The sequence below is a fragment of the Mustela nigripes genome, chromosome 8 (assembly GCF_022355385.1).
Source record: "Mustela nigripes isolate SB6536 chromosome 8, MUSNIG.SB6536, whole genome shotgun sequence".
Classification (NCBI taxonomy): Eukaryota; Metazoa; Chordata; class Mammalia; order Carnivora; family Mustelidae; genus Mustela; species Mustela nigripes.
In genome coordinates this window covers 22,890,099-22,912,984 of record NC_081564.1, presented here as the reverse complement: position 1 = coordinate 22,912,984, position 22,886 = coordinate 22,890,099, and the positions used below count along the sequence as shown (strand labels likewise).

Genomic DNA, 22,886 nt, shown 5'->3' with positions numbered 1-22,886 from the left:
AGAATTCTTTAGATGGCAGATTTATGAAGCAATCAAACACAAAGCATGTTTTCCAGCAGACTCAAATATCCTTATTTTCTCTGTAATAAGAAGCCAAAGTGCAAACCTACAGTCAGTAGTCAGTGCTTTAGTATTTTATCTCAACTGGAAAAGATTTAGATGTCCAATGAATTCAATTCCAATTTATCATCCAAGCAAAACTTTGAAGTTTCAGACTTTGAAAGCTATCTTAACAATTATGCACGAAAACTTGAGACAGAAAAAATTAAACATCATTTAAGTCATCTTTTTAAAAAAAATTAATTTATTCGAGAAAGTGTGAGCATGAGTGGAGGGCAGAGGGATAGGAAGAGGCTGATTGGCCGCTGAGCAGAGAGCTCGACATAGGGTTCAGTCCCGGGGTCCTGGGGTCAGGACCTGAGGCAAAGGCAGCTGCTTAACCAACTAAGCCACCCAGGCACTCCTAAGTCATCTTTTTGCTGACAAATTGCAACAGAGATAACATGCGCTTATTTGACCTTCAGTAAGCCTTGGTAGAATAGAAGTTTCATATTTAATCCTGATAACTCTAAAGACATGCCTATCTTAATTAAACCAACAAACTTAGAGTAGTTTGAATACTGAGTTGTGTTCCACCCAACTTTCCACTTAAAAGTCAATCAATTTGTTTCCCATTGTCAATTTTTACGTGGGGCACCGGTGGGGCAATTTGAAGTGGGTGGTTTTAAGTCCAAGGGAGGTGCTCTTTGCTCCTTGATGGTGAGGGTAGGTGGAGGAGCCAATGGTGCCAGAGGCACTGAGGACGGTAGAGAAACTAGTTATGCAGGCAGCACCCAAAGTGGTACAGAAACAGGAGGAGGGGGAGGCAGAAGAGGCAACATGCTGCTGGAAGGCAGAGAAACAAGACTGCTGGTTCTTCTTCTTCTTCTTCTTCTTCTTTTTTTTTAAAGATTTTATTTATTTATTTGACAGAGAGATCACAAGTAGGCAGAGAGGCAGGCAGAGAGAAAGAGAGGGAAGCAGGCTCCCTGCCGAGCAGAGAGCCCAATGTGGGGCTCGATCCCAGGACCCTGAGATCATGACCTGAGCTGAAGGCAGAGGCTTTACCCACTGAGCCACCCAGGCACCCCAGGACTGCTGGTTCTAAAGCTTGTCTGCTCAGACAGGTGAGCAGATACTGTTTTTTCTGCCAACACAGGAATATCCAGTCCCCATCAGAAGACATGGAACTTCCTCAAAACGAAAGGAGTTTCGGCAGCTGTTGGGGGAATATTCCTTAAAGTTCTCATCCCCAGGTAGACTAACCACAGTTGGCTTCAATTATCACAGCCATTTATCCGGGAGATGAATGAAGGAGAAGGCCCCACATCTGTGAGGAGGAGGAGCAATAAGAGAGGATCACTATCCCTTTCATTAGGGATGGCCTGTGTTTTGGCAACCTGGATTGATAAGAGGAGGCTAGTTTAGATAATTATCATCCAGTAGGGCAGGAGAGAGTTTATCAACCTGGTTTGCTGCCAAACATTCTGCATCCCTTAGGGCCTGGACCTAGGGTACCTTCATCTATTTGCCCTGCTTTCTGCAGAAGAGACTGACAGACTGAGGTCAAGCAGTGTTACAGAAGGTCAGTCCTTTCCTAAATTTTGCAATCTGAACTGTTTCCAGTGGGTTAAAAGGTATTCCAAGGGAGAGTCCTTGTGAACTGAGGAAGAGTTTCTTGGTCCATTGCCAAGAAAATCTATTTCTCCACCCCGACTCCCAGGGGCTTCCCACGAGGACATGTCAATGGTTCCAGGTGTCCCTTGAACAAATCACTGTGATCACCACAGCCTATAAGATGGATGCCATCATCCTCCTGCTTCCTTCCCTATGGCATTCTAGACTACAAATAGGTGCCGGTGTATGCACTGAGATGCCATGTCATGCCTTTTTTTTTTTTCATGTTTTTTTTTTTTTTAAGATTTTATTTATTTATTTGACAGAGAGAGAGATCACAAGTAGGCAGAGAGGCAGGCAGAGAGAGAGAGAGAGAGAGAGGAGGAAGCAGGCTCCCTGCTGAGCAGAGAGCCCGATGCGGGACTCGATCCCAGGACCCTGAGATCATGACCTGAGCCGAAGGCAGCGGCTTAACCCACTGAGCCACCCAGGTGCCCGTGCCTTACCTTGCCATGAAGAATCTGCCCTTTTTAACCCATGGAAAACACAAGAGAAGTTTTACAAGAGGAAATTACCCAATTTTATAATTGAAGTAGTTAGTAGGGGTCATTGACAGAAAACAGTTAAGGTAGAAATCCATTGTGATCTAAGTGACATTCTAACACGTGTAGTCCTTACAGCTAACTTTCCTAGGAAATGTCCCAGGTTGGGTTTTAATTCAATTGCGTGGGTACTGGTTTTGGTTAGGTCCAAGTGGAGGTCTCATGGCCAGAAGTGGCTTGACCAGAGATGTGAAGAGGACCACATTAGACCAATGAGGAGGAAACCTCACATAGGAGCCTTAAGATTGGCAGCTGTCCTAGTGACTTTGGTGGCTCTCCTGTACTACCCCTTCCCCAAAAAGACAACTCTGTATAAGGACAGATATGAAGAGAGTGAGATGCCTAAATGATAACCATTACCGCTATTTCTGCTTCTGTACCTTCGCTTGCTAACCCATGAGGAGTTGGAAAATTACCAGCAAACTTTCTATAGGCACTCTGTAACCACACAACCCTCGCTCAGAATTGAACCTAGCAGAGTGGCCGCTCCCGGACCCCCACCCGGCTCTGGGCCGAGAGATAACAGCCATCTGGCACCAGAGAAACCCCCACCCAGAATTGGACATGACAGAATGACTGCTCCAGGACCCCCCACCCAGCTTCGGGTGCAGGAGATAATAACTATCTGGCACCCCGCGGCTTGACAGGGAGACCCCGGCCAATCCTGAGGTGAAACATACCCTAGCAGCACCAACTAAGCAGTTTGAAGAATGACAGCCCTTTGACCTAACCAATAATCTGTTCCCAGCCTTTTCCCCGCTCTGTAGCATGCCAGTCATATTATAGAGTTGCTTTTTGATAAGTCCCTGCCTCCCCAAAAATAGTGTATAAAAAGGGTTGTGATCCTGAGCTTGGGACCTCTTAGTATCACCAGCAACGAGTGCGCAGAGGTCCGGGTTTGAACTCGTAATAAATGACCCCTGCTGTTTGGCTTTGACTCCGGACTCTGGTGGTCGTCTTTGGGGGGTCTCGGAATTTGGGCATTACAAGAGGACATCAAATTTCTGGGTCTTATTACCATTTCGGCCAGGGAACTAACTCCCAGCCAAAAGGCAGGCTTTTTCCTTCCCATAGAGCAGCCACAAGCTAGAAGATCGCAGCCTGAGCAATTGACATAATAGTGTTCCAATAAGACTGTACTCCTTGAAAAGCCCCTGCAATGAAAGTAAAGGAAGAAAAGAGAAATTACTTACCAAGTTTGTACCAAGGCTCACAGTCCAGATGAGAAGACTCAGGCTGCATGTTGGAACACCAAAATGATGTGAGATATTGGCGTCCGGAGGGAACAGCCAAGAAAGAATTCTTGAGATGTTTTACATCTGCATCGTTGCAAAAAAGGTGATTTTGCTAAAGCACAGGGAGGGACCCGTGGGCCGAAGGAGTGTACTGGGGTCATGAGGAGTGACTAATTTATATACTTTCAAATTGGGAGGGGGGTGAGGGATAGCCTAGGTCCCTACAGAATTTGGAAGCAAGGTTTCCAGGACCTTGAGAGGTCATTTACTACTGTCTAGTAGAATACTAGTCATGAGACCCTTTAGATGTACATCAGTGGGACATATGTTTGGAGGATGATTGCTAACACGTATTTTGTGGGGGAGGGGGCACAGTTGTAGAGATAAAAGAAGCTTCCGGGCGCCTGCATGGCTCAGTGGGTTGAAGCCTCTGCCACTAGGGTCATGATCCCGGGGTCCTGGGAGCTTGCCCCGTGTTGGGCTCTCTGCTCCACAGGGAGCCTGCTTCCTCCTCTCTCTCTGCCTGCCTCTCTGCCTACTTGTGATCTCTGTCTGTCAAATAAATAAATAAAATCTTAAAAAAAAAAAAAAAGAAGTTTCCAAAGGGATTTTCATATGTTAAAGAAGACTTACAGGATCCTGGAGGTCAAGCTAAGGTTGCCTTTTGCTTTAGCAAAGTATTAACATTGAGGCAGCTGAATTTCTGGAGGATCATCACCGTGTCTGTCCCAAGTACTTGCGAATGGGGCATTATAAGGTACATTATGAAGAAATTTACATTTTTTTTTCTATTTCCTTTGCCTTTGTTCTCCACACCACACACCATCTGAAGGCAGTGGTGAATATTTGTATAAACCTTATAATTATACTTTGAGGAACACAATACAGAAAGTATATGTACTTTTTAAAAAAAAGATTTTATCTATTTATTTGACAGAGATCACAAGCAGGCAGAGGCAGGCAGAGAGGGAGGGGAAAGCAGGCTCCCTGCTGAGCAGAAAGCCCATGCGGGGCTCGATTCCAGGACCCTGGGATCATGACCTGGGCTGAAGGCAGAGGCTTAACCCACTGAGCCACCCAGGAGACCCGGTATATGTACATGTTAAAAGCTCAAATGTGCCAAATGTACCTTTACTTTTTTATTATTTTTTAAAGATTTTATTTATTTATTTGATAGAGAGATCACAAGTAGGCAGAGCAGCAGGCAGAGAGAGGCGGAAGCAGGCTCCCTGCTGAGCAGAGAGCCCGATGGGGGGCTCATCCCAAGACCCTGAGATCATGAACTGAGCGGAAGACAAGAATCTTTTATTTTTTTAAAAAGATTTTATTTATTTGACAGACAGAGATCACAAGTAGGCAGAGAGGCAGGCAGAGAGAGAGAGAGGGAAGCAGGCTTCCTGAGGAGCAGGGAGCCTGATGCAGGGCTCGATCCCAGGACCCTGAGATCATGACCCCAGCCGAAGGCAGCAGCCCAAACCACTGAGCCACCCAGGCGCCTCGTGGAAGACAAGAGTCTTAACCCACTGAACCACCCAGGAGCCCCCAAAGGTACCTTTAAAATATACCACAAGTTCTATAGCTCTGCTTCGCCTTTTGTCATTTTTCAATTTACTGCTAAGGCTCAGAACATACAAGTGGCCTCTCGGGTCACTAGACTTCTCTGAGTAAAAAAGTTTGCTTTTGATCTACTTTATCCCCCTCCAACAGCCAATGAGCCAAAGAGAAAGCCACAAGCAGCGGGAGGAAAACACAGCCCAGCCTCACTAAGCGCCCCTGGCCGCCGCTTTTTCTCAGAAGAAGCCTCTTTCCGAGGGCGCCTAGCAACCGTTACGATGACAACCCACCGGCCCTCGCTCACCTCAGAGTGTGGCTGTCCTCTGCATCCCAGAAGGCACTGCGGGGTCGCTAAGCCTTCCGCCACCTTCCATCCCAACATGCAACGGGGCTCATAGAGACAGGCGATCGTCACCAGATGGCTATAGAAACGCCTGAATAGCTGCGTTCTTTTAAATACTAAAACTGTTATATGTCCAGAGATGAGAAAGAACTCTAAAAAGCGGTCTCAGTGACTTTTTTCAGAAAGTTCCGTTGTAAATTTCGAGGAGGAAAGCCGAATATTTCCCTAGACTCCCTCAGGCACCTCATCGGGCAGCCCGCGCAGGCCCGCGGCGTGGGGGCCTCGGGGCCCTAGGCTGGGCACGTGCGGGAGGAAGTGGCGCTGTCTGCCCGCGCGGCGCTCGTAGACCCTTGATCGTGGAGCAATGGGAGGCCTGGAGAAGAAAAAGGTGAATGGGGCAGGAGCCGGGGAGGCGTGGTGCTGGGAAGAAGGGGAATGAGAGGGAGGGGGAAGCGAGGGTGCCAGAGGACTGCACCTTTCTGGTGTGGCCCTTCGTGCGTTCAGAAACTGCTGGGATCAACGGGATGAGAGACAGCTATGAGAAGGGGTCCGAGGATGACAGTCCTTGTCCGATGAAGTACAGGAAAGAACCTTGGAGCAGGGCTGTAGAAGAAAGTTGGGAGTTGCCAAAGAAAGCCTCACCCTAAATGCAGACCGGGCGGAAAGTCAACTGCTTATTGAAACAGTAATAAACATTACGTAAAGTTTACCATTATGTCAAGTTTATTATCTCCAAAACTTGTTATCCCTTCTCTGTTGAACCTACCCTGCACACTGGGAGGGAAACATAAACAGTCAGGTGTGGTCCCTGCCTTCCCCAAGCTCACTTTCTGGCGGGGAAAGGACTCTAAACAACCAAATGAAACAATCACATGTTGTTAAATGTGATGTGAAAGGGTGGGGAATGTAAAAGAATACTCACTTCAGTTAGTGTTGTCTTGGAAGGTTTCTCTGACTCGACATTTAAGCTGAAATTTGAAAGATCAGGAGATCCAAATGGGTTCTGGGTGGTGGGAGTGTTTAGTGAGCAAACCTGGCAGAGGACACACAGTGCCAAGACCGTTAGGTGGGAAAGGCTTTCTGTGTGCAAGAAATTAGGACATCAGGATGGCTGGGGGATAGTCAAACCAAGGGAAGAATGGTGAGGTTGTGGTTAGACTGGGACCAGATGTGCAAGGTTTGTGAGCCACCAGGAGGGACTTGGATTTTACTCCAGGTGCAGTAGGTCTCAAGGGGAAGTACCCTAGTCAGTTTTTTAAGGATTTCTTGTGCTGTATAGAGAATCACCTTGGTGGTGTGAAAAGACTGGGGAAGGGATGAAGGTGAGGAAGATGTAGTTGTCTCCTGTTTCCTTCAGATTGAAAGTTTCTGTTGCCTGTTTATGTTTAAGCCAACACAGTGTTGAACAACCAGTAAGTGTCAGTGTTTGGAATTACAAAGATAGAAGATGGAAAAATCTCCCTTGCAGCACAGATGCAGCTATGTAAACAAATCACAACAGTTTTTAATGCTGGGTTTCACAAGCGTCTTGAGTCAGATAACGCCCTTTTTTCTTTTTTAAACACAGCACAAGCGAGGGAGCAGCAGGCAGAGAGAGAGGGAGAAGCAGTCTCCCTGCTGAGCAAGGAGCCCCCAGGATCCTGGGATCAGGACCTGAGTTGAAGGCAGATGCTTAACCGACTGAGCCACCCTGACGCCCCAAGCCATATAACTCTTTGTTGTAGAGAGTGCTGTCCTGAGTGAGCATCATAGGGTATTTAATAGCATCCTAACTTTTTACACGCTAGATGCCACTGGCACTCAACAGTCCAAAATGCCTAATTGCCTTCCCTCCATCCCACACACACCCAGGAAGTAAAATCACCCCAGCTGAGAACTACTTATCTACTTGATGTTTAAAAGGATAAGCGTGATGACAGACATATGTGTGATGTAAAGCAATGGAAAACACTTTTAAGGAAGACCTAACTTTCTGAGACAGGCTAAAGCTCATCTTTATAACCCCAGTAGACAGTTTCTGGAAGAAAGAATAAATGAAGGTTGCATTTTGTGATGGGGTAATCGGAAGGTGGGGGTCATAAACATACTCTTTGAGGGGCTCTAGATTTATTTCTTAGAGCTAGACCTGGCCATCAAGGTCCCTGCTGCCTTACTGCAGACAGTGATCTTGTTTGGAAAGGACATTTTTGGTACAATGCACTATTGCTCTTTATCAATGATACAGAGATGCGAACACGAGACAGGATGTTGGCACTGCAGACATCCACATGGTTGCATCAGACAGTATGCTCCTTGGGGAGTGGGTAGAGACCAGGTCTTCTGTCTTCATTGCCCTTGTAGCATCTAGCTTAATACATGGAACGTAGTAGAGGTTCTCTTATTTTCCTTTGAATGAATGCTGGAGGGGAGTTCATTTTCCAATGAATAGAATGCATTCTCAACTGGGTATCACCCACAAGAATTAGTTGAAGGGGTTTAGATTTCAGTGATTTGTGACCCTTTATTTGTATTTTTAATTAATTTTAAAAAAGATTTTATTAATTTGTTTGACAGAGAGAGACACAGTGAGAGAGGGAACACAAGCAGGGGAAATGGGAGAAGGAGAAGCAGGCGTCCCACCAAGCAGGGAGCCCGATGCAGGGCTCAATCCCAGGTCACTGGGGTCATGACCTGAGCTGAAGGCAGCCGCTTAGGGACTGAGACACCCAGGCGCCCCTAATTAATTTATTTATATTAACGTACAATGTATTATTTGTTACAGGGGTACAGGTCTGTGATTCAGTCTTACACAATTCACAGAGCTCACCATAACTTACACCCTTGCCAATGTCCATCATCCAGCTACCCCATTCCTCTGACCCCTGACCCCTCCAACTGTCAGTTTTTTTCCTGAGATTGAGTCTCTTACGGTTTTTCTCCATCTCTGGTTTTGTCTTTTTTCATTTTTTTCCTCTCTTCCTTTATGATCCTTTGCCTTGTTTCTCACAGTCCACATATCAAAGAGATCATATGATAATTGCTTTTCTCTGATTGGCTTATTTTGCTTAGCATAATACCCTCTAGTTCCATCTATGGTGTTGCAAATGGCAAGATTCCATTTTTTGAATGTTGTGTAATATTCCATTTATATACCACATCTTCTTTATCCATTCATCTGTCAATGGACATCTAGGGTCTTTCTGTAGTTTGGCTGTTATGAACATTGTTGCTATAAACATTGGGGTGCAGGTGCCCCTTTGGATCAGTACATTTGTATCTGTGGGGTAAATACCCAGTAGTGTAATTACTGGGTCATAGGGAAGCTCTATTTTCAGGTTTTTCAGGAACCTCAGTACTGTTTTCCAGAGTGAGTGGTTGCACCAGCTTGCATTCCCACCAAAGAGTGTAGGAGGGTTCCCCTTTCTCTGCATCCTTGCAACATCTGTTTTTTCCTCACTTGTTGATTTTAGCCATTCTGACTGGTGTGAGGTGGTTTTGATTTGTATTTCCCCAATGCCGAGGATGTTGAACACTTTTTCGTGTATCTGTTGGCCATCTGGATGTCTTCTTTGCAGAAATGTCTGTTCATGTCTTCTGCACATTTCTTGATTAGATTTTTTGTTCTTTGGGGTTGAATTTGATAAGTTCTTTATAGATTTTGGATGCTGGCCCTTTATCTGATATGTTATTTGCAAATATCTTCTCTCAACTCTGTTGGTTGTCTCTTGGTTTTGTTGACTTTCTTTTGAAGGGGTCTTAGATATTTCAATGGTTTGTGGCCCTTTAAAAGACCATATTACACAGACGCCTGGGTGGCTGAGTGGGTTAAGCCTCTGCCTTCGGCTCTGGTCATGATCCCAGGGTCCTAGAATCGAGCCCTGCATCAGGCTCTGTGCTCAGCGGGGAGACTGCTTCCCACCTCTCTCTGCCTGCCTCTCTCTCTGCCTACTTGTGATCTCTGTCAAATAAATATATCTTAAACAAATAAATAAATAAAATCTTAAAAAAAAAAAAGAGACCATATTACGGGGCTGACTGGGTGGCTCAGTTGATTAAGCTTCTGACTCTTGACTTCGGCTCAGGTTGTAATCTCAGATAATCAGGTCTGCATTCAGAGAAGAGTGTGCTGGAGATGCCCTTCCTCTGCACCTCCTGAGCACATGCACGCTCTCTCTCTCCTTCTCTCTCAAGTAAATAAACAAAATGTTTAAAACAAACAAGAAAGAACACATTACATAACACATCTTTGGTATGTCTGTAGTAACATTTCATGGGGCTGTGAGAGGGGACAGTTAAGGGGGGAGACAGTTTAAAAAGGCTTCTTATGGTAGGGGTTGGTTACAATGAAAACATTGAAAAAACTGGCATAGGGGATTAGGCACTGAGGCACAGGATTCCAAACTGCATTTGAATCGAAGCCCTTAAAAGCTATGTGACCTGGATAGGTTATTTCACTGAGTCTGTTTATTCTCAGTAAAATAAATTTTAATGGCACCCATGCCACGGTGTTGTGAGATTAAATGAAATAATGTGTGGAAATCACTAATCATAATGGCCAGTACTTAGAACCACTCCCAAGTGCTTGGTTTAGCACCTGATCCATAGCAACCTCATGGTTCCGAGCGTCATGCAGATGTGTGTGTCCTTTACACTGATTTACTGCAAGAACAGTGCAACAGAGCTTGCTCAGGCAGGTGGACTCCCTCTCTATAGCATTTCCTGTCCCAGAAGCCTCTTGGCTACTTGTCCACAGTGATTATTGCCTCTGGCCTGATGCATGCCCAGAAATTGACGTCATCACTGCAATCAGTGCTAATGGTCATTTGGTTTTTCCCCTCCCCAAGTATGAACGAGGCTCCGCCACCAACTACATCACCCGAAACAAAGCCCGGAAGAAGCTGCAGCTGAGCCTGGCTGACTTCAGGTGAGGGTGGAGAGAAGTAGAATAGGGGAACCGCAGGGAGGTGCCTGGGTGGTGAGTCACACTCAGTGATGGTGAAAACTCAGCTGTATCCATGTCTTAACCTACACTGCCACAAATTCTGTCTAGAATTCTGATAGCCCTAGTCTGGCTTTGCTTTAATGAGCAGTGCTTTGCCAAGGGTGGGTCTGCGGGGAAGCTGAAGAATGGGTCATGTCACAATGTGTCATCAGAATGGGCCTACTGCTACCTTGCATTGCTGCTCTCTGGCTGGGTCTTTGTCACCTGTCCCCTCCCTTCTGGCAGAACAGACTCCTGATCCTGAGAGCCCCTGCAGCCAGGGACTCTCAGCTCCTTGTAGAGTCAGATGTGTAGTTTTCCACAGCTTGTGGGCCCTGCTCTGGCCCACTTTTGGTCACCCAGCACTTTCCATCCTTACAGCCTCTGTCCTTCTAGAATGCTTTTCCCTCTACCTTTTATATGGCTGAAATGTCAGTTTTTCAGCAAGGCCTTTTCTGACTCTCTTTGCTCAAAGGGGTACCTGCCATCTGGCCCCGTCAGCATCCTGATTATTTCCTTTCTGGTATGTGTGACAGTCTACATTAGGTGATTTTTGGGGACTTGTGTTGATCAGGTCCTGCACAGGGACATGAATTCTCCAAGGGTGGGGCCCGTTTTCCCCATTCCCAGCTGTTTTGCAGGCCTGATGTGGCCAGCGCTCAGCGCGTTTACTGACAGAAGGAATGGTCTTCGTCTTCCAGGCGGCTGTGCATCTTGAAGGGCATTTATCCCCATGAGCCCAAACATAAGAAGAAGGTTAATAAGGGCTCCACAGCGGCCCGAACTTTTTACCTTCTTAAAGACATCAAGTTCCTCCTCCATGAACCCATCGTCAACAAGTTCCGGGAATACAAGGTGAGGCCGGGGCTCTGGGGTCTGGATGGCATCTGTCGCTGCTCTGTGACCCAGCAGCTGTGACCCTGGGCAGAGTGTTTAACCTTTCTGAGCAAGAAGGGTGAGGTAATTCTACCTCAAAGGAATGTCTCAAGGATTAACTGAGATCACGTGTGGAAATCATTTGCACAGAACCTGGCAAATGATTCATGCTTTACCTGCTGTTCCTTTGGCCTGGATCTTTTAGAGAGTAAATGTGTTGCCCTTGAAGCAAAGAAAGTACGTTCAGGGACTCTTTGGTGTATTCTTTTTTTTTTTTTTAAGATTTTATTTATTTATTTGACAGATCACAAGTAGGCAGAGAGGCAGGCAGAGAGAGAGGAGGAAGCAGGCTCCCTGCTGAGCAGAGAGCCTGATGCGGGACTCGATTCCAGGACCCCGAGATCATGACCTGAGCTGAAGGCAGAGGCTTAACCCACTGAGCCATCCAGGCGCCCTCTTTGATGTATTCTTCTGCGCCCAGAGAAACTGCACCTTTTCAAATTTTTTCTGGAATCGCTCTCAGGAGACCAGGCTTTCCATTCCATAAATGGAAACCATTCATTGCTTAAGTACCATAGGGAAAACAGAGACCTCATTGGACCAAATGCTGATCATTGAAAGCAGACTGCTGTTACTGAAGCCTGGGAGAGCAGTGGGACCCAGCTGAGCTTTGGGCTGGGAGGAGCTAGGCGCCACCTGGTGGCCACAGGAGACTGGCCAGCCCCAGTTGCTGGCCCTTGGAATATTCAAGTCCAGGGGATGGGTGGCTGGCTCTGTTTTGCTGCTGGGTTGTTTTTTTTTTTTTTTAAACTACTTAAACCCACTGCATTGGAAGTGGGCCCATTGTGGGAAATGGCTGTCTTGGTTCTTCCGCAGCCTTGGAGCCTCTGAAGAGCACTAGAGGCCGTCTTGGCCAAAAGTACTTACAGGGAAGACATCAGTTGGTTTGGAGGACCTTGTGGGCCCATGCCTGGCTTCAGCTGCATTTTCCTACATGACCTTGCCCCTATACCCGTGGCTTGTTTCATGCCCACACAGACTGGTGCTCAGAATGAAGGCCAGCTTTCCTGGTCCAGTGCTGCTTTGCGAGTAGGTCACTTGGGCTCAGTTGGAAAATAGGGCTGAAAACATGATGTTTTCATGTTTCATGTGGTGAAGTCAGCACATCAGAGTGGTCATGTCTGGTCATCCATCACAGGGCTGCAGAGAGCTGGCTGAGTGCTCATCTGTGTGGGCCAGTTGGGATGTTTTTGGGAGTTCACTGTTTTATACATCCCAGGCTGAGGGCATCAGCTGGCACAATCAGACAGCTGTGATCAGCTTTAGGAGGTCCTGAGACTCCTCCCACCTCATGTGTCCCTCCTTGGTGGAAGAAGGGTCTCCAGGAGCCCTTGGCCCCAGCATCAGTGAGGAAGAGATCAGAGGAAGAGATCTCTTCCTCTCTCCCAGGTGTTCGTCCGGAAGCTCCGGAAGGCCTATGGGAAGAGTGAGTGGAACACTGTGGAGCGTCTGAAGGACAACAAGCCCAACTACAAACTTGACCACATTGTGAAGGAGCGGTGAGTTGGGGACTCAGTCCTAACACCAGGACTCTGCTCAAGTTGCTGGTAGCCTTTTGGAGGAAGCAGACCAAAAAACCACGAATTGCAAGTCACAGCAAGTACCATGTGGGATGCTAACTGCATGAAGGGACCTGGGGGAAATATGTTACCTATGGGTTTATAGGGGTAGACATTTGAGTCAGTCAAGGGAAGTATGGTTCAAGCAATGGGAACCACAGATGCAAAGGCCCTGTGGTTATTAAGAGCCAGAGTTCTGGGATTGTGCCCCAGGCATGTGGGGCAGACATGGCAGGCATGGCTAGGTGCCTCTGATTTTTTTTTTTTTTTTTTTTTAAGATTTTATTTATTTATCTGACAGAGAGAAACCACAAGTACACTGAGAGGCAGGCAGAGAGAGAGAGAAGGAAGCAGGCTCCCTGCTCAGCAGGGAGCCCGATGCGGGACTCGATCCCAGGACCCTGAGATCATGACCTGAGCCGAAGGCAGCGGCTTAACCCACTGAGCCACCCAGGCGCCCTGATTTTTTTTTTTTTTAAGATTTTATTTATTTATTTGACAGGGAGCACAAGCAGGGGGAGTGGCAGGTAGAGGGACAGGGAGAAGCAGGCTCCCCACTGAGCAGAGACCCCGATGCAGGTCTCAATCCCAGGACCCTGGGAGCTTGACCTGAACCGAAGGCAGACACTTAACTGACTGAGCCACCCACGCACCCTAATCTTAAGTGTTCTTTCCCAGCCTTCTCAGTAGTCCCACTCATCCATTGGCTAAGGCTATGGTTCTTTTTTTTTTTTTTTTTTAAGATTTTATTTATTTATTTATTTGACAGACAGAAATCACAAGTAGGTAGAGAGGCAGGCAGAGAGAGAGAGGGGAAAGCAGGCTCCCCGCTGAGCAGAGAGCCCAATGCGGGGCTCAATCCCAGGACCCTGAGATCATGACCTGAGCCGAAGGCAGAGGCTTAACCCACTGAGCCATCCAGGCGCCCCTAAGGCTATAGTTCTTAACCAGTAGCAGAATTGGTCCCCAGGAGACATAAGGAAATGTCTGGAGATACTTGCGCTTCTCATGACTTGGATGTGGGGCAGGAGAAGGAGTCCTACTGGTGTTTAGTGGGTAAAGACCAGGGAAGCTGCTAAACACCCTATAGTGGATAGGACAGTCCCCGTCACAGAACAGCTTGGCCCAAATTGTCAGTGGTGGTAAGGTTCAGAAACCCCGGGCTAATGAACGTCATCTTCCCTTGGGGGCTCACGGCTTGGGAATAGTCACTCTGGGCTGGATGGACTTGGCGTCACTGAGTCAGGCCCGCCATGGGCTAGCACAGAGAGAGCCCTGGCCTAGGAGCCCAACATGGGGTGTCCTCACCACAGCTCTGCAGCCTGCAAGCTGGGCGGCCTGAGAACGGTTCCTGCTCTGAGTACGTCCTCCTCTGAGAGAGAGACGATAGCTCCTGTCCTGCCTGTTCACACACAGCTGTCATGTGGAGCAAATGCAAAACTTGCACTAGGAAAAAGCCAAGTATCTGGATTCATGCCCACACCAGGTGGCAGTGTGGTTATGGAGTTCCAAATCCACCACCCCCCACCCCAGCCCTGATCTCCTTTGCCATCGCCTTAAAAAAAGCTGGTGTCTCAGAAACAGTTGGTGCTGTTCCTTCAAAGGTCCTGGCCAGGTTAGTGTGTTTGTGCCTGAAGCGCAGAGAGAGGACACTTAGGAGACACCACAAGGGGCCAATTGAAGTTTCTGCCTGCACACCAGAAAACGAGATGCCCCTCCTCCTATTGGCTTTGGAGAGGTCCCTGCGGCCTTTCTTCTGTTTCTGTGTGCCGTGAAGACTGGCAGGTTCCTCCTGGCGCACTGCAGGGAGTGACGCCACCTGGGGCTGGAACGACCATGGCCGTCTCTGGTCTCATGGCTTTCAGAGTCCCTTTTTGAAGCAGCAAAACGCTTTCTGTGAAAGAAGGCTTCCTGGAAGGCAGTTTGGGTTCAGAGGCTCCGACAGCCGCTCTGGCTAGGGGAGGGAGGCCAGAGGCCCTGTCTGACCACTTATCCCTAGGCGTTTCCAGGGAGCTACAGGAGCCCAGTTTTAAACCAACAGTCTGGTCCAACAGTGTCATTTTCCAAATGAAATCACTGGAGTTGGGTGAGGCCCAGGGATTCATCCTGGGTCACAGCTGGGGTGGGAATCCAGGTGTCATTACACATACTCCAATGTCCTCTTCATGACCCAGGCCTCCGTCCCTCAGCAGGGCAACCATGCAGTAGTGGATCCTGCCAAGGATGGCATGTTCTCGTCAGCTTCTTAATTTGTCACAGGATTCCTGGAAGCGTTTTTTTGCTCTGGCTTTTCCTTGCCCAGGACTGAAAAAATTCCAACATTTTTAGCATTTGGTTCCAGTTGCTCCTGCAATCCAGACCAAGGGCCGGGTGAGGAGGGACGAGACATAACTCACTCTGGTGACCTGTGGCCGGGCCAAGCCGTGAGTGCTGCTGAGTGCAGGCTGGCCCCCATTTTCCACCATCACACACTAGGGCAGCATCATATTTTTCTGTTTTTGGTTTTGAACATTACGACTGTATTTGCTTTGAACTGCGGTTCCTACCTTGAAAAATAGACTCGGTCCACTCTCTTTGACCACAAATAGAAGTGGGTCCAGGCTGAGTCCTTGGTGGGCAGTGACTGTTCAGGACCCCCTTTGGGATTTCTCTGATCCTCAGAGCTAAATGGGCCTGGCCTCATTCCATGCTTTCTCATTCCATGCTTTCTCCAATGGGGAAGCTGCCACTGCCAGGCCCCTGGGCATTGCCCAACTTTGTGATCAGGAGATAAGAGTGGCAAGACCTGCTTGGGAATGGGGACTCTGGGGGTGACTAACAGATCAGAAGAGGAATCTAGCCTCCTCACCCCACCCCGAGCCCAGGCTGCCCAAGCCTGTGAGCACCGCTCTCCTCGGCCTGCAGGTACCCCACATTCATAGATGCTCTGCGGGACCTGGATGATGCCCTCTCCATGTGTTTCCTCTTCTCCACCTTCCCACGGACTGGCAAGTGCCACGTGCAGACCATTCAGCTGTGCCGCCGGCTCACTGTGGAGTTCCTACACTATGTCATTGCCGCCCGCGCCCTGCGAAAGGTTTGCCTGGGGCCACCTGGGGGAGGGGTTGCCGCTCTTCTCCCTGCCCTGCCTCCCAGTGCTTTTCACCCTACTGTGCCCTCCCCCCAGGTCTTCCTGTCCATCAAAGGCATTTACTACCAGGCCGAGGTACTGGGGCAGCCCATTGTGTGGATCACACCCTATGCCTTCTCCCACGATGTGAGTACACCTGTGGGGCAGGCAGGGGCTTGTGCTGGGGCGTTGCTCATTCTCTGGCTCCTAACAGACATCAGGACTTGGGCAGAGGGAGGATTTTATTGTCTTGCACAGTCCAGCATGTGCTGGGTTTCCAAGTGCAGCAGGGGTATCATGTGGGGGTGAGGGATGTCCTGCACAGTGTTATAATGACAGCTCGAGCCTGCCTGTGTGCAGTCATCTGGGTGACCTTGGACATGTTCCTGCCTCTTTCTGTGCCTCGGTTCATGAATGATGTTTTTCCGCTTGCTAAGTCTTGTCCTGAGGATGTAAGGGGAAAAAAATCTTGTAGGCCCTTTGGGAATGCCGTGTGGCCAGTAAGCAGCCACCAAAGCTCGGGAAGTAGCTGAGCCCAGCCCTGCCTTCAGAGCCATGGGATCGTCGTCCGGCTCTGTCGCTAGTGGCTGCCAGACCTTGGCCAGGCTGCTCTGCTTAACCCCTTAGCTTCTCCTGACTCCTACCCAGGGTTGGGGGCACTGGGTGAGGTGGGGGAGGATGAGGACATGAGATGTTATTAGCACAAGGCACTACTTCCTGTTTATCTTGGTTTAGACTGGGTATTTTGGGCAGGGATTCACAGAGAGAAATCCTGCTTTTGCCTCCTTAGGGGGCAGCATTAACCTCTGGTCCCCCGCATAGTCTTAGCCAGACTCTCCTTCTGCCGGACTTGTCATCCTCTGGGCCTGTGTCTGGCCGGGTCTCCTGCCTGTGCCTTGAGCAGCAGGTGTGCCAGCCTGGCTGGACAGTCTGTTTGCTGACCAGGTTAGCAGGTGCTGCAGGGCGAGCTGGGGATCTGGGCCCCTCCCCTTTACTCTGGGCTGGCAGGGGTCCGAGGCTGGAACCCACTCTGACTGCAGGGTAGTGGAGCTGTCTGCGGGCAGGCTGCAGTCCATGGGCGAGAGGCGCCTTGGCCTTCAGCAGTCTTCTCTTCCCACTCTCCAGGGCCCAGATGTGTGCCAGGGCCTGGGGCCCCTCCCTCTTCTCCTTCCTTCCTCTCTTCTTGCCATGCCTCCTTCCTCTCTAGCCCTCCCTCTTTTTCCTTCTCTCTGATGTGCCACCCCCATGCTGCTCAGACTGGTCTTTGTATGTTCTCCTGGTGGTGAATAGGGCCCTGTAGAGGCCAGCCTCCGCACAGCTGGCCCTGGGGGAAGGGAACAGGCCGCCGTTCCTCCTTCCTCCCTGGCCAGCTCACTGTCACTACTTCCTCTCAGCTGGAGGATGGGGGACCGGTCCTGGGTCATTACTGAGGCCCTCGTGTACCTTCTTCACCCTGAATAGCTAGTGCTGGGCTCCTCAAAGTAGGACCCAGGCAAGTAGTGGGGTGGGGTGGGAAGAGGGGCAGCGATGGGACCCTGCTCAGTACTGTGCTACGGAAAATGGAGTTACGGAGTTAGTCCTCAGATGCTTCCCTAGCAGATGTTCTTGGAAGGATGGAGGTGTGAGTGGGGGCACGGGTGGAGTACGTCTTGGTCCCTGTAACCTCACACTGCCTAATGGCAGAATAGAGAAACAGCTCAAGGTCATGGGCGCGTGTGGCATGAAGGGGATGTTGTGATCACTACCGGTTTTGACATGATTCAGCATATTCTGCCATCCAGCTCCTGGGCGGTCAGCAGGGCTGGGCTCGCCTCCCTGGTTGTGGGGGCAGTGTTGCTCAAGAGTCGAGACACTTTGTCTGGCACTCAGATCCTTCCCCTGTTTTGCTTTATCAACTCCTCAAGGGCAGAGATGAATCCTTTCATGCCCCGTACTTGCCGGGTTGGTAGCTCTCAAGGGTAGCCATGTGCTTTTGCCCCAAGCAGGCAGCTTTTCTCCTGCCATTTCTCCAGAGCTTCCTGGGGCCGAGTCAGGCAGTTGTCCCATCCTGTCCTGGTTCCTTGAGTTGTGCGTTTGTCTTTGGCTTGGGCCTTGGCCTGGGCCTCTGAATTGAGTGTTCGTTCCAAGGCTCCTGCCAAGGTGTGAGGGTGCTGAGTTGTAACCCCCCAGGCCAACAGACTGCTGCAGGGCCGACTCTCCCAGCTGGGGTGGCGATGGAGCTAGGCACCGGGAGGCTAGCAGGCGAGCCCAGAAGAAGACATTAAATGAAGACTGTGGGATGACTCATGGCGAAGGTTGAGCTCTGGCCAGGCTGGTGGTGGAAGGCCACCTCTGTGACCGAAGTCTGGTTTGAGCCAGGACTTGCAGGATGAGTGAAAACTGGGGCAGGGGCCAGGGAGCTTCAGCCAGTCCCTTTCATCTTCCTCTTTATGGCTTGGGGATTTGGCTCTGGCCTCAGGATGCCCCTAACCCTGGGGAACCCTGTCCAGTGCCTCCCCCAGAGTGCTTGTGGGACACGCCACAGAGCCTCTTCTCATGGAGTAGGGGTCTCGAGGCAGGGCTGCCATGGAGGAGCCTTGGGCGGGCTGGAGTCACCTCCCGTGGGGGTTGCCAGTGCCGTCTTTTCCCCTACCTGCACCTGCATTGCCAACGGGTCCCCTGTGCCCTGCAGCACCCGACAGATGTTGACTACAGGGTCATGGCCACCTTCACTGAGTTCTACACCACACTGCTGGGCTTCGTCAACTTCCGCCTCTACCAGTCGCTCAACCTGCACTACCCGCCCAAGGTAGGGCCCCAGCCCAGCCCAGCCCAGGTTCTTCTCAGTGTGCAGGGGCCACGGTCCTGCTGCCCACACAGAGACAGGGGGCTCTGGCATCTTCTCCCTCTGACCTTCTCCTTGCCTCCCAGCTGGAGGGGCAGGCTTACACAGAGGCGAAGACCAGTGAGGACACCTATGCGTTGGACTCCGAGAGCTCTATGGAGGTGAGAGAAGCTTCCAGAGTACTGGCCTTGCGTCCTCCTAGAAGGGTGGTCACTGGCCTGGTGGTGTGGATATGCATGGCTAGACGGGTGGGCTCAGGGCTTGCCCTTGGAACCCAAGACCACTGATGTCCCAGAACTGTCACTGCTCCTGCTATCCCTACCTTGCCACTGACCATGTCCCGAGCCAAGACCTCCTATCTGTAAGCAGTGGCCCTGCTTCTTTCCTATAGAAACTGGCAGCCCTGGGGAACAGTCTGGCCCGCATGGTGGTGCCTGCGGAGGAGGAGGCTGAAGTGGATGAGTTTCCTGCTGATGGGGTGAGGACTGCATGTCAGGGTTGGGGGGGCGTGCTGGGACTGAGCGCTCTGGGTGGAAGCTGGGGGACATCTCCGCCTGCTGCCCTCCAGCGTGGGTGTGGGCAGGCTGGATGGCACCACGGCCTCTTTCGTGGCAGGAGATGACAGCGCAGGAGGAGGACCGCAGAAAGGAGTTGGAGGCACAGGAAAAGCACAAGAAACTCTTTGAGGGCCTGAAGTTCTTCCTGAACCGTGAGGTGCCCCGCGAGGCCCTGGCTTTTGTCATTAGGTGAGAGGCTGATCGCCCTGGCTGTGCTCTGCTCTGGGCTGGGGCCCGTCCCAGATGCCCCGCAGTAACACAGGATGGTGGCAGCACGCACCCCTCAGGGCTGTGGTGCAGAATCACCAAGGTGGGCGTGGGGAGCGTCCAGCACCAGCATGTGGGGAGATCCTGGTGTTGGGGAGGGGATGGGTGTGTCCTAGGGGGGTGAGCTTCATGCTGGATACTCCTGTGCTCTCCCCCTATGCCTGTAGGAGCTTTGGGGGGGATGTGTCCTGGGACCAGTCTCTCTGCATTGGGGCCACATATGACGTCACAGACTCCTGCATCACCCACCAGATTGTCGATCGGCCTGGGCAGCAGACGCCTGTTATCGGCAGGTAGATCCCCAGGGCTCTCATCTTCTTCCGTCTGTTTGGATTTCGGGGTGGGGGGCAGAGGTCTGTCTTATCCCCAGAGGCGGGGGGTATCGGGTTGCTTCTATGACCTGTCTCTGTCGCCAGGTATTACGTGCAGCCCCAGTGGGTGTTTGACTGTGTGAATGCGCGGCTCCTCCTCCCCGTGGCAGACTACTTCCCCGGAGTGCAGCTGCCGCCACACCTCTCACCTTTCGTTTCGGAGAAGGAGGGAGATTACGTCCCTCCCGAGAAGCTGAAGCTGCTGGCCCTGCAGCGGGGGGAGCACCCAGGTGAGTGGGCCAGGCGATGGCATGGGTGGGTTTCTCCGGGCTGGCTTTGGCCTCACCTCGTTTCCCTCCTTAGCTGCAGAGGTGGCAAGCTCCTCAGAATGGGACAGTCAGGCTTAGGAGAGGGAACACGTGTGTCCTACAGTCTGCTGTTCCTTGATGTTCAGAGTAACTGAGCAGGAGTGGTCTGGAAGTTGTCGTGGGTATTTAGGTAGGAGGTGGCAGAGCTTGGGATTGGGGGCCTGGAGTTTCCTCAGAAGCCAGCTGGGGCTGTAGGGAGAGGTGCCGGGGGAGTCCCGGTTGGGACAGCCCTGCATCCTCTTTGGAACGTCTTCGTGGCTGAAGAGTGTGGTGCCTGGGCCCAAGTGCTCGGCCTGCAAGGAGAAGAGGAGGCTCCCAGGGCTTTCAGAAGTCACTGCCCTTTCATAGAAAATATGGATGAATCTGAAGAGGAGGATGAGGAGGAAGACAATGATGGTGATGGTGATGAAGGGGGAGAAAATGAAGAGGAGGAGGAAGAAGATGCAGAGGCTGGTTCAGAAAAGGAAGAAGAGGCCCGGCTGACAGCCCTGGAGGAGCAGAGGCTGGAGGGGAAGGTACTGGGAAGCTGCTGGGAGGTGCCCCACTGGCCATCTTTGGTGCCAGCCCTGGCGCAGAATGGCAAGAACCAGGGGACCAGTGGGGATGGGGGACCCAGCATCCACAAGTGTCTGCCCTGTGTCCCCAGAAACCCAGAGTGATGGAAGGCACCGTGAAGCTGGAGGACAAGGAGAGGCTGGCACAGGAGGAGGAGAATGAAGCCAAGCGCCTGGCCATCATGATGATGAAGAAGCGGGAAAAGTACCTTTATAACAAGATCATGTTCGGCAAGAGGCGCAAAATCCGAGAGGTGAGTCCCTGTCACCTGCCTGAGACTTCCAGGTGAATCTGGGGGCCGGCTGACTGTCTTCTGTGCAAACTCCGGGTCCTTTCTTAGATTTTTTTCTGAGGTTGCTGGTCTGGCCTGGCCCAGCCGCTGGGGCCCCCATGCAGGCCTGTGTCGGCATCTTGGTGTCAGCAGCTTGTACTTGGGCTTTTTTCAGAGCATCAGTTTCCTTCTGACACCCAGCTCTTTCTGAGTTTATTGGCGTCTGGGGACAGAGCTGTCTCAGCAAACTCCAGGCCCGCTTTCGCAAATGACCGCTTAACAGATGTGCATAAAGCAGGAGGGACTGTGGAGGTCTTGGTTAGGTTCTCTTTTGTTTCCTCTTGTTCACAAAGCCAGAGGTGCTCATCGTAAAAAATAAATAAATAAATAAATAAAATTTTTTGAAGTTCTTTGCACACCACAACTCTGTAATCAATGATGTGGGAGTGGCTCACAGTTCTGCTTCTGGGGTGATCTGTAGAATAGCGCCCCAGTTTCTTCTGTGTGTGTAAATAACACAGGGTTTTGGAACCATCATGCTACGTACAGGTGGTTTAGAGGGTGTTTTTCATTTAATCATAGAGTGAATTTCTTGCTATGACCTCATACAAGTGATCTGTTCTCTAGATAGAATCAGTTTGTTTTTCAATTTGAGGCATTCTTAGAAAACACCCTTGAGCACAGCCTGCCTCCTCTGAAGTCCCTGCAGGGTCCATTCATAGGCATGTAATTGGCCAGATTGAAAGGCCCTTGTGTGTTTTGTAGTAGATATTTCCAAATGGGCCCCAGGGGAAAGACTCCTCCCCAGCAGCCTGGTGAAGGTGATTGGCACTCAGCTTTCCCGAGGAGTAAGGTAAACGGGGCAGTTGCTTCTAGCTCGGGAGCCTGCGATCCTCCTAACTTGTTATGGGCCCATTAATCATAGAGCCCTGAAAGCAAAGGTAAAAAGCCCATTTTATTGCCTGAGGTTGTTTAGATAGTTGTTTTTCCTCTTGGTCATTTGCCTCTTTAACTTTCCTGGAAGCTCTACCTTTAAGGGACAGCTTTGAGTAGGAGGAGAAGCAGCCCACAATCACAGCTCAATCCCCCCTTCCTCCTCACAGGCCAACAAACTGGCAGAGAAGCGGAAAGCCCACGACGAGGCTGTGAGGTCTCAGAAGAAGGCCAAGAAGGCCAGGCCAGTGTGAGTGGCGGCAGCCTCTGGATGGGTGTGGCCCGCTCCCGGCAGCTGGACTTGGCACAGGCAGGCCGGAGGACCCAGGCTTGGTGGCAGACCAGAGTCTCTTCTGTTTTCATCCCCTTCCTCCCCCTGCCGGCCCTGGCTTCCTCTCACGCTCTCTGGCTGGAGCCCCAGCCTCCGTTGGATGGAGCTCCCTGCTGGTGACTGGGCAGAGGAGAGGCCTCTGTGTCCAGCCCAGCCTGATGCTCCCAGGAGTCAGTGGCATGATTGGGGGTGCTGTAGGGGCCTGAGCAGCCTCTCAGGGGCTGCTTCCGTTTCTCCTGGCTTCCTGCAGTGCTCACCTCCCCTGAAGGATTGGACCTGTGATTCTCCCGCTGCTGTGGTGGGGCGAGGGTGGGGAAGCATTTGTTACCAAACAGCTGGAGTTTTAGAACCAGTTGAATTCTGTGTTCATGAGCCTTCATGGGGTTGGAGAAGGGCCACCTAGTGAAGTGGAGTCTGCGCTTGGTTCACATTCCAGCCCAGGTATTTTTTCCTCTGTGAACATTGCTTCCTCCTGTGTAAATTAGGGGTAGAAGTTCTGGTACGTCTCTGGGGGA

General features: G+C 50.7%; 1 protein-coding gene across 1 annotated transcript; it reads left to right on the top strand.

The window, feature by feature from the left end:
• Positions 1 to 5,668: 5,668 nt before the first annotated feature.
• PES1 (pescadillo ribosomal biogenesis factor 1) lies at positions 5,669 to 22,729 on the top strand. Its single transcript, XM_059408829.1, has 15 exons — positions 5,669 to 5,778; positions 10,214 to 10,293; positions 11,052 to 11,205; positions 12,676 to 12,785; positions 15,750 to 15,921; positions 16,012 to 16,101; positions 18,626 to 18,742; positions 18,865 to 18,939; positions 19,170 to 19,256; positions 19,394 to 19,524; positions 19,770 to 19,895; positions 20,019 to 20,203; positions 20,630 to 20,796; positions 20,928 to 21,089; positions 22,211 to 22,729. Exons 1-15 carry the CDS (start codon positions 5,755 to 5,757, stop codon positions 22,292 to 22,294), a joined length of 1,764 nt encoding a protein of 587 aa, XP_059264812.1. The 5' UTR covers positions 5,669 to 5,754; the 3' UTR covers positions 22,295 to 22,729.
• Positions 22,730 to 22,886: the final 157 nt, after the last annotated feature.